Genomic DNA, 14,041 nt, shown 5'->3' with positions numbered 1-14,041 from the left:
ACTTAGGGAGTGCCCTCACTATATAATCTGTAGTCTGAAGGTTTTTATGCTGGTGTGTAGAAATTCGATGCACCTAATAGAAGTATGGAGAAATAAGTGTTAGTGTTTGGATAATGCATCATTTGCATCGTGCCACTAATAAGTATCTTGCAATACTTACCATTTTCCAAATTATTTTATCTTTACTGTAGGTAATCGGTACACCTCAGAGACCTTCAGCGCAAAATACTATCCTGGTAGGAAGTCCACACACACCTAACACACATTTTGCATCACAGAACCAGACGGGAGATTCTTCACCTTGGTCTGCTGGGTGAGCATAATAAAAGTTACAAAGAATTAACAAGTTGTTGGAACTTTTGTTTTAATATTAATTGTGATAGTGTATGTACTCCTCAGGCTAGCAGTGTGAGAGAGATAGTCTGTTTACCTTACTATCAAGAACACTTCACCATTAAGGTCTAGTCACACAGGAATGAGTACGTCCTCATTTGTTGTAAAAGATTCCAGAATACTTCTTGTAAGCTCTGGTAGATATTCTGACATTACTTACATTTAGAGAATTTAACTCCTAAAAGGACACAGGAATTCGTCTGACTTGATTCTATGATTTCTCTTTTGCTGATATATTTTCAGAAAAATACAGTATGTTTTTGATTGAGCAAGGGTATCTCAAAGTATCATTCGAAATGACAATGTAGTCCTTTTTGGGAAAAAGTGTTAGATACAAGGAATGCATTCTTTTGGTGTGTTTTTTTTAATGAAAGCTTGTTTTTAAGGGTCTCTTGTTAAATGTAGTTGCTTTAAGACTAAATTTCTCAACAGTGGCTTGTTACACATAAATAGAATCATAGAATCAGCTGGGTTGGAAGTGACCTCTGAGATCATCAAGTCCAACCCTTGATCCACTACCACCGCAATTACTAGACCATGGCACTGAGTGCCACATTCAGTCTCATCTTAAAAACCTCCACGGACAGAGAATCCACCACTTTGGAATTATACAGTGAAATGAGATATGGAGAACTGTGACTTTCCATTGCTAATACTAATTTTGTTAATATTTGTAATTTTCTTCCAGTTACAAGGAACGTTTTATTTAAAAAACTTTGTAGAAGCAGAGAACTTTGTTATACTGCTTGTATCTTGTAACTTTGAAGTTTTAATAGCAACTTCATATATGTATAACTTCAAATCTGTGTTATACTAATAGTGTAATGTTTAGTGAGTTCAACCAATACCAGACTTTTGTCTGTTCAGTCAGTATCAGACTTGCGTAGAAAATGCTCAGTGTATCTAATTTTTTTGTTGTCAAACTAGATGGGCTATTTTTAATTAAAAACAAAAATCTTAAAAATGGACAAAAAAGTTCTCTTACATAATTCAGTTTTCACATTTTAGCGTTTATCCCCTTATGTCTTCTTGTCTTGAAGTTTGGAAGGTTTTCTTTACTGACTCCTTGAAGGAATATCTCTATTTTTAACTCATTATCTGCTATTGGAGACATTCCAGGCCAGGTTGGATGGGGCTTTGAGCAGTCTGATTAAGTTGAAGATGCCCTTGCTCATTGCAGGGAGGTTGGACTAGATGACCTTAAAGGTCCTTTCCAACCCAAACTGTTTTATGATTCTGTGATTCTATTGGATCTAGCAAAGTTGCCAAAAGAATGAATTTGTATTGTGTTTCAGCATCAAGATAATAGAATTGTTAAATATTGAAACCATAGGGGAAAAAAATGTAGGAGAGAATGTTGGGAAGGGGTGAGAAGGAGAACAAAAGACAAGGCTTGTTTTTTTACAGCAGTGTGCTTGTATTTGAAAAAGAGACATTAAATATTCCGAAGTTCAGATCTCTTTAAGATACATTTTATATGTATATTTAGGAAGCGGAACAAAAAGGGCGAGAAGAATGGCAAGGGTTTACGTCATTTCTCTATGAAGGTTTGTGAGAAGGTACAAAGAAAAGGAACCACCTCATACAATGAGGTGGCAGACGAGTTGGTTGCAGAATTCACGACCACCGATAATCACATTTCACCAAATGAATCAGTAAGTATATGGGAGGTCAATTACATGTGAACTGAATGGGGGAAGAGAAATTTCTTTTGAGATTTTTGTATGTTTCCTACTGCTAGATGAAACAGTTCAGACCCTAACTTGAGTTTACCCATTTACTATAATATACAAAATATACAATATTTTTGACACGGGTATGTTTTTGATTAATATTCTATGCCTACAGCAGGCTTACGACCAGAAGAATATTAGACGACGTGTCTATGATGCCTTAAATGTCCTTATGGCCATGAACATTATCTCTAAGGAGAAGAAGGAAATCAAATGGATCGGTCTACCTACTAACTCGGCTCAGGAATGTCAGAATTTAGAGGTATATGCATTAGGAAGTTCACAATGGCTTTGTGTTTGAGTAAATGTTTACAGCTTTAATATGTTCTGATACAGTATGTGCATGTAATCTTCTGAGATATCAACATAGAATAGTGTGGTCCCATTTAACTCTTTTTTTATTTTATTTGTGTAAACTGAACACACACTCTTCAACTTCCAGGTTGTTCAAATGTATCTTCTTTTGATTCTGTGCCAAAAATACAGCTTTGTCACAACTTTTACAGTATATGTGAAATGGTTCTGAGTGGAAGTTAGTAAAACTTAGAGATTAATGTGTATTTCCAACATTGCAATAGTGGTGCTCAAGAGTTGGGAAGATTTGTTTTCTTCAGATGCCAAACAAATAATACCATCTGTGATGGTAGATGTTGTGTATAGATCAGTACATACAGGCAGCTCCATTGCTGCAAATCTTGCATTTTTCTGACAGTTATCTTCCATGAATGTGTCAGACTTTCTTATTGCATGTCTTGGGGAAGAAATGAAATGTTTTATACTGAAGGCAGTTCATAAGTTCTGGCAGCATATTTTTAGTATCTTGAGATTTTCCAGATAATAAAGTTACTGAGGTTTACTGAAGTAAGTTCACTTTATCAGAATAGAATGAGACTTTGTATTTATTCTTAATAAGTCTGAATTTTCTTCAGCAGGACTAAAAGTCAGTGTAGAAGCAGACAAAGTGAGGGGGAAAGTGGAACAAAAATGTTTTGAAGTCTTATCTACAAAGGTCTAATTCTAATTGTTGTTTGGTACTAATACTTGATTTTTCGTTTAGTACTGTAATTGCTGTCTAGATGAAGTAAATGCAGAGAATCCAGTCATGAACCTGATATTTATATAAATATCATCCCAAGTGAAAATTATTTGTTAAGAGAGTGATAATTGGGGCATAATTAGTAGGATGAGTATGGAAGGTGAACTGGTTCAAAAATGACAATGCTGTATGCTGAACAGGGAACCATCAAGCCGGAAGGATTTTAAAACTAGATCTCCTTGGATCTGTCTTACAAAGTATGGCATTGCCCATACTTTGGAGCAAATTGGAGCAAAAGAAAAAGAAGCGTGGCTCATTCAGGTGGATGTGATGTCATGATATTAATACTGAAGCAAAAAAAGCAGCTTAGAATGTAATAATGCACAGTGAAGGTTCGTGCATTTCAGATGGGAACAGTGACAACTTCTGATTAAAAGAAAGTGAGAACTTGTTAATTGACTGTCAGAAGCGGAGGAAAGAGTTCTGTTAACCACTGAATAATTGAGCCACAAGTGTAATACCAGTCTTGAAAACAGCAGAAGTGCTAAGATGTGTTGCGCTTGAGGAAATTGCAAGGTTCCTTCCTTCCCTGTTATTGCTTCATTATGAGTATTCTAGCTCCTGTTTCTTCAAGCTCTCCTGACATTTAAATTGTTGGTAATACTACCTGTCAAGTTTTGCAATAAGATTTTTAATGAGTTTGTGGAGGCTAATGTTTAATTTGTGAAATTGTCGCACCTAATAAAGTTTATTTTGCTATTGTGTCTGATATTGTTTAGCTTCACCCTTACAGTGTTGAATATCAAGCCAAATAGTTTATAAGTAACATAGGAATATGAGGGGTTCCCCAACAAGTATTTATTATTTTAAGTATTTTTAAACTTGTCTTTTGTATGTAAATTAGAGTATTAGATTGGGTAAAATATGTCCTGATAGTGCAAGAGGGAGGTTGTGGGGCAGTTAATAAGGTCTGTGTCTTTAATCTGCAAGGCAGCGTAGTTTACGTGTTTGTGATAGCAGCTTCATTTTTTTAAGCGTCTTTGATGGATCTTCTCCAATACCTCCAGTATTTCTAGACTCTACATCAAGTGGATCCTTCTGGTCTATCTTTGCCTGCTTGAGAGAATTCCAACAATTCTTTGAGGCATAACTTCTATTTGCAGATATGTTCTTAGCTTCTTCCCAGGCTGTTGTACTTTATTCCCCAGTGTTCTAATTCTGCTTTTTGTTTCAATTTCCATCAGTAGTACTGATGCGAGTCTTGATCATTCTCTAAATTATCTGAAGAATCTTAATGATTGATATCATATCTCTTTCCTCCAGTTCTCTGGTATTGAAATGATTTTAAAGGGAGAAAATGTCAGTATAAAATTCTACTTGAAACCAACAAACTACTCAACCCTTTTTTTCCATTTCAAGGTGGAGAAACAGAGAAGAATTGAAAGAATAAAGCAAAAACAGTCTCAACTACAAGAACTCATTCTACAGGTACAGTCAAGGTACTCTTGTCTATAGGGCAAGGTAACTTATATTTGTATTCCTGTTGTTTTATCCCAAGGGATATGAGGGATGAGAAACTTCTAGAAACTAGAGGTAAATTTCAGGATAAGGTATATGAAGTTTTAATGTAGCACTGTAGTTGAGGTGGGACCATCCTGTTGGCTATGGCTGTTGGGGAAGCCAGCAGCCTTCCATGACTTTGGATGAATTCTTTTGGAGTTTCAGGTATGTTTAAGCAGGATTTATGCTGATAGGAGCTGTACTTCATACTGTACACTCTGAATTTTCCAGTTCAGTTCTTGTATTTAGAATGTTCCTCTGTGTCAGAGTCCATAGATAAAATTAAGTGACTGTAGAGGTCATCTGTCATAATGCTGTGCATCATTACTTTCTGGGGAGTCGCTGACGCTGCTTTGTAAGTGGCTGAAGCACTGTGAAACAGTTGCTGAACTCCTTCCCAGATTTCCCCTGGTACACTAGGGGAAGCAGTGGTCTGTCCGCTAAGTCATTGTGCTGCTGGTTCACTGAAATATATCCCTTAGTAGCTGCATTACCTACACAGTAGGAATGGAAATCTCTGGGATGCAGAAAGTACAGACAGCTGTGAAACAGCTATCTGATTTTTATCAGTCTCTGTGTTGGCTTTGGATTTTGGTTTTAATTCCTGTTGATTTCATTCGGTTTCATGACCGGAAAAATGCTTTTTCTTTGTTTGGTGACTTACTGTAAGATTTAAAACTTGAGTGTCAGTGATTCACTTGACTTTTTAATTCTTCAAATTGCTAATTTTTAAAATAGGAACTTTCTATTGTGGAAAACAGTTTTAGTAAGATATAAAAGTCACTAATTTTTGCTGGGTAATTCAGAAACCTAATGTCATTCAAATCCCAAACATTAATTTTTTTAGTATATAATTTCAGCAAAAATACCGTATTAATCATTCAGGTGTTCTTTTGGAATGCAGTAGCTAGTAGGGAAGAGTCAAGGGAAAGGAAGTAGGATGCTAACTGAAAACTTATTTTTCCTGTCATTATTATCTATTCATTCTGTCAAAGATCTGTCCAAGGAACTGTCCTGATGTAGTTATTAAAAATGTGCATTCTTTTCTCAATTAAGTTTTACTGTGTGGTATTTTTCAATACTATGATTTGTCTCTTCTTGCATCTTAACGTGCAGGATTATGGTAAAAGCTTTCTGTCCTTTTCTGCATTTACTTGCAGCAACCATTGCTGGAATTCTGAGAGATTTTTTTGTTACCGTGATCTTAGAAGTTTAATTCGTCCTTTCATATCACTATTGCTTTTTCTAGCAAATTGCCTTTAAGAACCTCGTTCAGCGAAATCGTCAAGCGGAACAACAGGCAAATCGACCGCCACCTTCCAATTCTGTCATCCATTTGCCATTTATCATTGTGAACACCAGCAAGAAGACAGTGATTGACTGCAGTATTTCAAACGACAAGTAAGTTAACAAAGTTTTCTGTCTGGCTTTTGGTGTACAGCTCTGTGTTCATATAAATGTTTATATAGATCTATTAAAAATTAAATATAAATTAATTTACTGGTGCCTTTTGTAGATTGAGAACACACATTTTAGACAGCTATTTTGTATACCTTTTTAATAAATAGAATAGTTGGTTCACATTTAGTAATTTATTCAAGACTTTCTGTCTAGAGATATTAGAAGCCAAGTAAGGCAGCTCCCTTGAAGTTTTGTGTTATACTTAACCAAATGGTGTTTTCCTTTGGCTTTAACATGATCAAATGCAGCCAGAAGAACTGAAAATGGATTTTGCTTTCAGGACTGCTGTTCTCTACTTTTGATTCAAAAAGCTGTGTTTTTAATCTGCTAAATAAAAGCTGAATGTAAGCAGTCATGATCAAATACATAAATCTTGAAAAATTTGATTGCATGATGTGATGTGTCAATAACACTGTGTGTTAAGCTTTTGAAATGCTGCAATTCCTGAAACTGGAAAGGTAATTAAAATCACTGAAGCTAATTGAGACATTTTTTCCTGTCCAGGTTTGAATATCTATTTAATTTTGACAATACTTTTGAAATTCATGATGATATAGAAGTACTAAAACGAATGGGAATGGCTTGTGGGCTAGAATCTGGAAGCTGTTCAGCAGAGGACCTAAAAATTGCAAGGAGTTTGGTTCCTAAAGCTCTGGAACCCTATGTGACAGGTTAGTTACTCCAAGAAGGGTTGTTCTGTTTTCCTCCTTAATACAGGGCTCTAAGAAAAAGCATGCAAATACCTTAGACCAGTTTATTTTCACTGGTTTGTGGTGAAGACTTCTATCAAGTTCTCAAATATATGTGCTTTTTAGTGTTCCTTAGGGAACAGATAACATAGTGACCGAGAGAGAATGGGCTCTTGCTCTTCATGTTTTGCATTATACCACAGTAGATCTTTGCAGTGTGTTATTGTTTAAAGAGGACAGTATTTATGATTGGTTCGCCTGCAAAGGCAAAAGGTAGTAAGTGTCAATATATGGTCATAGCTTCATTTTTTATTGTTTTGTTTTCATTATATAACAATACTGAAGACATCTGACTTGCTCATTTAAAAATAAATGTTTGGGGTTTTTTAATGTATTTTGAAATTTTGCTGTCGCACTAGCCCTTATTAAAATTATGCTGTTTTGGATATAGTATATCAATATGTTTTGTTGTTTGGGTTGCAAGACTCCTTTTCTGGACTTTAAAAGGATTAAGCATTTCCACTGAATTAGACGATTGCGTTTTGAAGTATTCTTGAAATGCGTGTTGTTCGTTTTACAGAAATGGCTCAGGGATCAATCAGCAGTGTATATGTCACATCATCAGGTTCTGCATCAAATGGCACAAGATTTTCAGCCAGGTGGGATACAATTACCAATTATTTTTTAAAATCTGTGATCATCAAAGAAACTTAATTAGAGGTTAAATGCTTCATGAAACAAGTTCTTTTCTGATTATATGTGATATGGATATGTGCTTTAAGTGTATTCTCAGGCATTACTTTTACAGTGGTTCTTACCAGTGTCATGAAATCTTCTCCCGTATAGTGGAAAAGTGTTAGACTGGTGTTAGTCTTGGATGTGTTTTTCGTTTGGTTGGGATTTTTTTCCTAATTTTGAGTTTGGACAAGAAACAGATACTTCCGTAGCGATACTAAAAGATACTTTATCAAGAATTTATGTCCAAGTTTAATAGTTTATCAAACTATTGAGAAAGTAACTATGAAATAGATTGGCAAAATAGCAGCTAGTAGTGGAGACAGGAATTTTCGGGCTCTGTTAAAATAAAATACTTGTGGATACAGTTAATTCCTGTAGGAACAAGACATTTCAGACCATATCTATAACAAGTGTGTGTATTTTGGTGAAAAAGTAGCACTGATCCAGGAGGTGGAGTTTCAGTGCAGGGATAGAGGGAAAGATAAGAGATGCCGAAGAGCTTGTTTGTATTTTCTTTGATTTTAAACTGAAAAAGAAAACCACAATGAGAAGAAAACAGTTTAAATTTATACAGCGCATGACAGTTTGCCATGTTATATCACAGAACTAAGGAGAAGCTATTAATTCCTTGATTTTCCAGGTCTTTGAATCAAGATTAGTGGTTCTGAAGGACATGATTATTTGTGATGCAAATAACCAGTGCTACATAAAAAAACTGTAGAGCTTAGATAGCTGTGTGGCCTTAACACTAAATGTACTTTAGAAGAAACCTGAAAAGCATATTTCTAAGATGCCTGTGAAAGGGTTTTCATCTTTATATTAAACCTAAAGGAAGAGCCATTTCAAAATTACTTTAAACTGCTTCTGCTTTTCTGAGACAGCTTGTGCATATATTAAAGACAGTTTATGAAGTGGCAGTGGCAGATTCATTAAAAGAATGGACTAGATATGATTATATTTAAGAGCACGGTAAATTGGGAGAAATCATTAAGCAGTGACAACTGGCTTTTTTTTTTTTTTTTTAGTGACTTTTCCAATGGTGGAGATGGGATGTTGGCTACAAGTTCCAATGGATCTCAGTACAGTGGCTCCAGAGTTGAAACACCAGTTTCTTATGTTGGGGATGACGATGATGATGATGACGATTTTAATGAAAATGATGATGACGACTGATGCCCTTTGCTTGTAGACTATTTTTTGTTAAAATTCAGCAGGCTTCAGGAATAAATTGTTCTAGGGAGAAGTGTCTCAAATTACTTTGCCCCATCCCCCAAGGAGAATATTGGTAAGCAGTTCTGAGTTTAGAAATTGCACCTCTGATAAGCAAACAAGGATTGTTTTATGTAGGATATTTTTAAATGTGGTGTGGATGTGTGTTTTTGATACCAGTGTGTTAATGCAGAGCCTTTATTTACTCTTGTTTTAGGGGTTTTTGGTTTGTTGACTGTTTTTTTGTTTGGGTTTTCTTTTTTACTTGAAGGAAAATGATTTTGCCCCAAATGTTCTTGCGAAGTTTGGTAAAGAAAATGTAGACACATCATTGAGAAATAAAATACTATCCTTCTATGTAAAATGAATACACCGAATGGCAATTTATTTGGAGTGTATTTTGATTATGCCACTTTTTGAGGGATAGTGAGCTAATGTAGTAGTGTTTTTTTGTTAATCATGCAGTGTCCAAAGAACCAAACAAGAAAGAAACGTCCTACTTTTTTACATGTTAAATTCCAGGAATATTGTTGTGAACTTATTTTCCCTTAAATGATATCTAACATAATGATTCCATCAAGTTTATATACTTCTCACTGTATGTTGGGACATGTGAATTACAAAGTTTTTGGCAAATGTTTACTGCCAGTTGGTGCAGCTATATAAAATGTCTTGAAGGTTTGGAATGATTTATTGCTTATGGTAAAATTTGCCTGATTTCTTACAGGCAGTCTTTGGAGACTTTTTATTATATAGTTGTTTACATACTTATAAGTCTATCATATAAAGACATGTTCTGAAACAAATGTTTGTATTTGTTTCATAAGCATCTTCCTGTAATCTATTATAAAGTTGAAATTAAATATAGAGAATGTTTTAAGTTTTTTAACTCAAAATTTGTCAATCATTTTTAATAGTTCATTTTTATAAAAGGAATGTCAGGGCAGGTGGTAGTCTTTGTAAATTTATTCACAAACAATTAACTGCACAAATACTGTCAGCTGCCTATTCTAAGACAGTAGTCTTTTTGTTGAAACACAATAAACTTTTCTGTAATATTTTATGGAATATAAAGAGACTATAATTGTTTGACTTGTTTAACCTTGGCACTGTTAGTTTTTATTAATAAAACGCGCATGGGCATTTTTAACAAGCTCTGTGGTTTTTCTAATTCTAGGGTTATTTTAGAACATTTCACTTCTTGTCACAAGACACAGAATTAGCTGTCCTGGGGTACTGCATCTATCCTACAGAGGGCCCAAGTTTTTTGCTTTGATTTAGTAATTTGCCCTTAAAACTCTTGGTAACTTCTGATGCAAAAAGCAGTAACTTACCAGGTATACTCTCTCCTTTCACACCTCCTTATTTTAGTCGTGTTGCTCCTCAGCATGCCGAGTCAATCTTAGTACTCCAATCCAGCTTCTCTGTTTAAAATCCCATGCTTACTGTTCCAACTTTTCATCCCATATTTCTCAACCCTAGCTTTCTGTCATACATTCCCACGTCCTCAAAACAGATTTTTTAATCTACATTCCATATACTTCCTCCTTAAACCTTTTTGTTAGATCACATCCTCTCCTCCCACCTGAAAGAGCGTATTGAACTGGCTCAGTCACTGCAGGCTACTGTCAGAGTCAGGATTTGTTGCTTCCACAAACTCCAGGGAGTTGCTGCAAAGTCTAATACATGTGCTGTCTGTGGTCAGGGCTCCTGGAAGCACTTCAACCCTGTGGTAAATGTGAAGTGTGTTACATAGTTTTTTCTCTTAGGGATTATGCATTGACAAACCTTCTGTGGAAAGGCAGGGATATGGATGCTTACCATAGAGCAGTTGATATGCACTGAAGGTTTTCTAATTGTATCAGACTTTGTAAACGTGAGTGAACCAAGCCAATCAGTTTTGCGGGCCTGGGAAAACAGTTTTGGGGAGAGGGGGGGCTAATTGAGTGCTTGGCTTCTCACTGAGGATGTCGTTCTCTGCAGTGCTAGTGCTAGACACAGATTCTTGTGGTTGAGTCAGCCCATTCAAATTATCTTTGATGCTGAATGGCAGTTTTATCTGCAGAGGGAACTTCAGACAGTCCAAGGCAATTATTCCAGTTTTCCATTGCATTCTAAATCTCCAGTGTATGATCCAAGATTTACCTGCAAAGAGTGAGTAGAGGGATGTTAGGTAAGGAAGGCTAAAAGCATCCAGCAGTTTCCTTTTGGTTTTTATTGGTGGAATAGTCCTCAGATGAGGAAGGGTCAAGGTGGGAGTGAAGATGTGAAAAAATATACATTTTCAAGATGTTACTTTTCTTGCTTTTGGTTGCTGATGAATCTGTGAAATGGAATTTGATGGTTTTAACATTGGAATGGTTTGGGGGAAATTAATTTTTACTATATTCCTGGTTGCACTTGATGATCTTAAGGATTTTCTTTCTAAATGATTCTATGCTTCTTTTTTACCTTTTTTTTAGGCGAGCTTCCTGGTAAAGGTAACACTCAATAATGAGAAATTCTATAGACTTTTTAGTTACTTGCTTGATTTCAAGCAGTTACCTCATTATAGCGTTCAGGTGAAGGAGGAGAGGGAAAAAATAAATAAAATTGAGACCAATGGTGGAGGAGGAACTTGAAATGAGGAAAGGAGACTTGAAGAAGTAGGAGGAGGAGGGAACCAATAAAGAACAGGTTGGAACTTAGGGTCTTTACAGAGGGGCATAAAAAGAGAAGGTGTAAATTGGAAAGAATGAGAAAACAAGAGATGAGTCAAAGACTATAAAAAAGACTAGTATGAAAAAAGTTATTAAAAACAAACAGGCAGAGAAGTGTATAGAACAGATGTAATAATGTCAGGCATGCATGCATGAAGGGAACTGGAAGGTGGAAGATGACTGTATGGTTCTAATTTCTCAAAAGGGTAGTTCCACATGTTCAGATGGAAAATGGAAGATCAAAAGCAAGAGGAAGTTGTGGACAGGAAACTGTTGAGAAAATCTGTGGAAGTAGAAAATACTGTAAGGAGGTAGAAACTAGAATTCAGTTTAAGTTGAAAGATTAAATTTTGGTAAAGGTAATGAGTGGTAATAAGGGCTCAGTTTGGGGTAAAACATGACAGGGAAGGAAAGTACTTTTAATTGCTTTTGTGATGTGAAGAAGAGGAAAAGTCGTGAAGTGTGTGTTTATGCCTCCTAAATGGTCCTGCAAATAAATCCTGGGAGAAATGTGCATCTTTTTCTAAAGTGCTACTGAGTTTTGAAAGACTGAACTGTTTTGACATGTGGAACAAGTTAAGGATTTCTTCAACTATTTCACAAATAAGCTGTTTTGTTTTTCCCTAGGAATTTTTTTTCTTAACTAAAGAGAAACAATTATTACTTGGAAACTTTTTTTTTAAAATCTTCCTTCAATGAGGGGTGGCAACAGTTGAAGAGAAGAAAAACTGTGGCTTATGAGTCAGGATGCTGACTCTTGAAGATGACCATTTTTTACATTGTTCATGCAAGGAGGTAACTGTCACAAGATAAATCTCATTTCTTTTATTAGTGAATACACAGGTTGTGAAATCTTGATATTAATGAGAAATATGAAAATTGGATGCTGCTTTAATACAGAAAGGGCAAAAGTAAAAAAAAAAAAAAGAAAATATGATGTAATACTATTGGAATGATCATCAGTAGAAAGGATAGCATACACACTTTTTTCCAGATAGTTAATTGTTTATTGTAGGGGTTTCCCTTTCTCTTGTCTGCTTATGAGAGGAGTAGTAGGCTATTTTTCTTTACTACTCCACTGAGTTAACAACTTTTCACCACTTCTCAGACCTGTTTGCTTCCAGAAATATGTGAGTAGTATCACACACACTTTATTGTTAAAGCCTTAATTGTCATTCATTTATCAGGAAAAGAAAAGACAAGCCAGCACATTGAAAGCAGCAACTTCTCACATAATTTTTTTCTAAATTTGGGATTTAAGATTTTTCCAAGGTTTTTCTTGGTCTTTGGTTTCTCCTTGAGCTTCCATGGATTCGAGGGTTACCAAGTTGCTCAGCGGGCTGGAGCAGTTGCCGTATGAGGAGAGGCTGAGGGAGAAGGACTTCTTCAGCCTGAAGAAGAGAGGCAACCTCAAGGGACCTAATGGCAGACTTCCAGTACTGCAAGAAGGTTATTGCAAAGGTGGAGTCACTCCACAGTGGTGCATGGTGGGAGGATGAGAGACAACACACACAAGCTGAAAGAGAAAGTTTCCAAATGGATATAAGGAATAACTTGGAATGGTCAAGCTATGGAACAGGCTGCCCAGAGAGGTTGTGCTGACTCAGTCTTTAGAATTTTCGAGACCAGACGTGATAAAAACCCTGAGCAATGTAGAGTCTGACCTCACAGCTGAGCATACTTTGAGCAGGGACTAGACTGGAAACAACCTGGAGTGCCTTCCAGCATGGATTGCCATATAGATCTCATGAGAGAGAAAGAAAACAAAAAATATGTTAGAAAATACCGGTGTCAGGAACAGACTAAGAGGTGGGTCATTTGGCTTGCCAGACTCAGCAGAAAATGAATGGAAGCTCAGCTCATCTTCAGAAGCTATCAGAAGGTACCAAACTCTTGTGATGTAAAAGGTAGTTAGATGAGCAGGTAGAAGTGAAGACTCTCTTCCTTTAAGATGAGATTTCTAAGAAGCAGAAATTCAGCTGATGCTGAGAGCAGAATGAAGAAAGGCAACAACTGGCATGCATGGGTGTTTTCTGCTTTGAACATTTGATTACACTGGTAAGTCTCATCTGGAATGATGATGGTTGTCACCTAGCTGAGTCTGCCTTGCTCAGCTGGGTAGCTGCATTCCTCAAGGAGACATTCAAAGTACATCAGCACTAACCAGTGAAACAATCAGAGAAAATCACAATGATTATTGATGCACAGCTTTACTGTGATAAAGACAGAATGTTCTTATATGGAAGAGAAAAAAGAGAGAAAAAGAGACTGGTGTTAATTGAAAATCATGTAATGTCCATGTAATATCATTAAAACTGCTTTTCCTTGTCCTGCTATGACCTTTTTTGTTAAATTTTTGGATGGTTTGAACAGTTTGAAATCCAAACTTAGGCTTAAAGGTTTGATCATTTTGTATTATGTCATTGTGTGCACATCATGGTACGTCATCTTAAACAGTGCAGTTTCATCAGCCCTAACCTGTCAGGAGAGCTGGTCAGAGCATCTGCATTGTAGCATGTTAAA

The 14,041-nt window shown here is 36.0% G+C and overlaps 1 protein-coding gene across 6 annotated transcripts in view; it reads left to right on the top strand.

Moving 5' to 3' along the window:
* TFDP1 (transcription factor Dp-1) overlaps window positions 1–9,972 on the top strand; it is a 40,078-nt gene extending 30,106 nt beyond the window's left edge. For 5 of the 6 annotated variants that reach the window (XM_064646432.1, XM_064646431.1, XM_064646430.1 and 2 more), the window contains 8 exons: window positions 192–313; window positions 1,883–2,048; window positions 2,242–2,388; window positions 4,582–4,650; window positions 5,972–6,123; window positions 6,688–6,854; window positions 7,453–7,531; window positions 8,636–9,972. In XM_064646432.1, coding sequence (XP_064502502.1) covers window positions 192–313; window positions 1,883–2,048; window positions 2,242–2,388; window positions 4,582–4,650; window positions 5,972–6,123; window positions 6,688–6,854; window positions 7,453–7,531; window positions 8,636–8,783 — 1,050 coding nt within the window. In that variant the 3' untranslated portion in view covers window positions 8,784–9,972. The remainder of the gene's footprint in view (window positions 1–191; window positions 314–1,882; window positions 2,049–2,241; window positions 2,389–4,581; window positions 4,651–5,971; window positions 6,124–6,687; window positions 6,855–7,452; window positions 7,532–8,635) is intronic. The other variant, XM_064646433.1, reaches the window with a different exon arrangement.
* The last annotated feature ends 4,069 nt before the right edge of the window (window positions 9,973–14,041 follow it).

Source organism: Pseudopipra pipra, chromosome 2 (assembly GCF_036250125.1).
Source record: "Pseudopipra pipra isolate bDixPip1 chromosome 2, bDixPip1.hap1, whole genome shotgun sequence".
Classification (NCBI taxonomy): Eukaryota; Metazoa; Chordata; class Aves; order Passeriformes; family Pipridae; genus Pseudopipra; species Pseudopipra pipra.
This window is presented reverse-complemented; position numbering and strand designations above follow the sequence as displayed.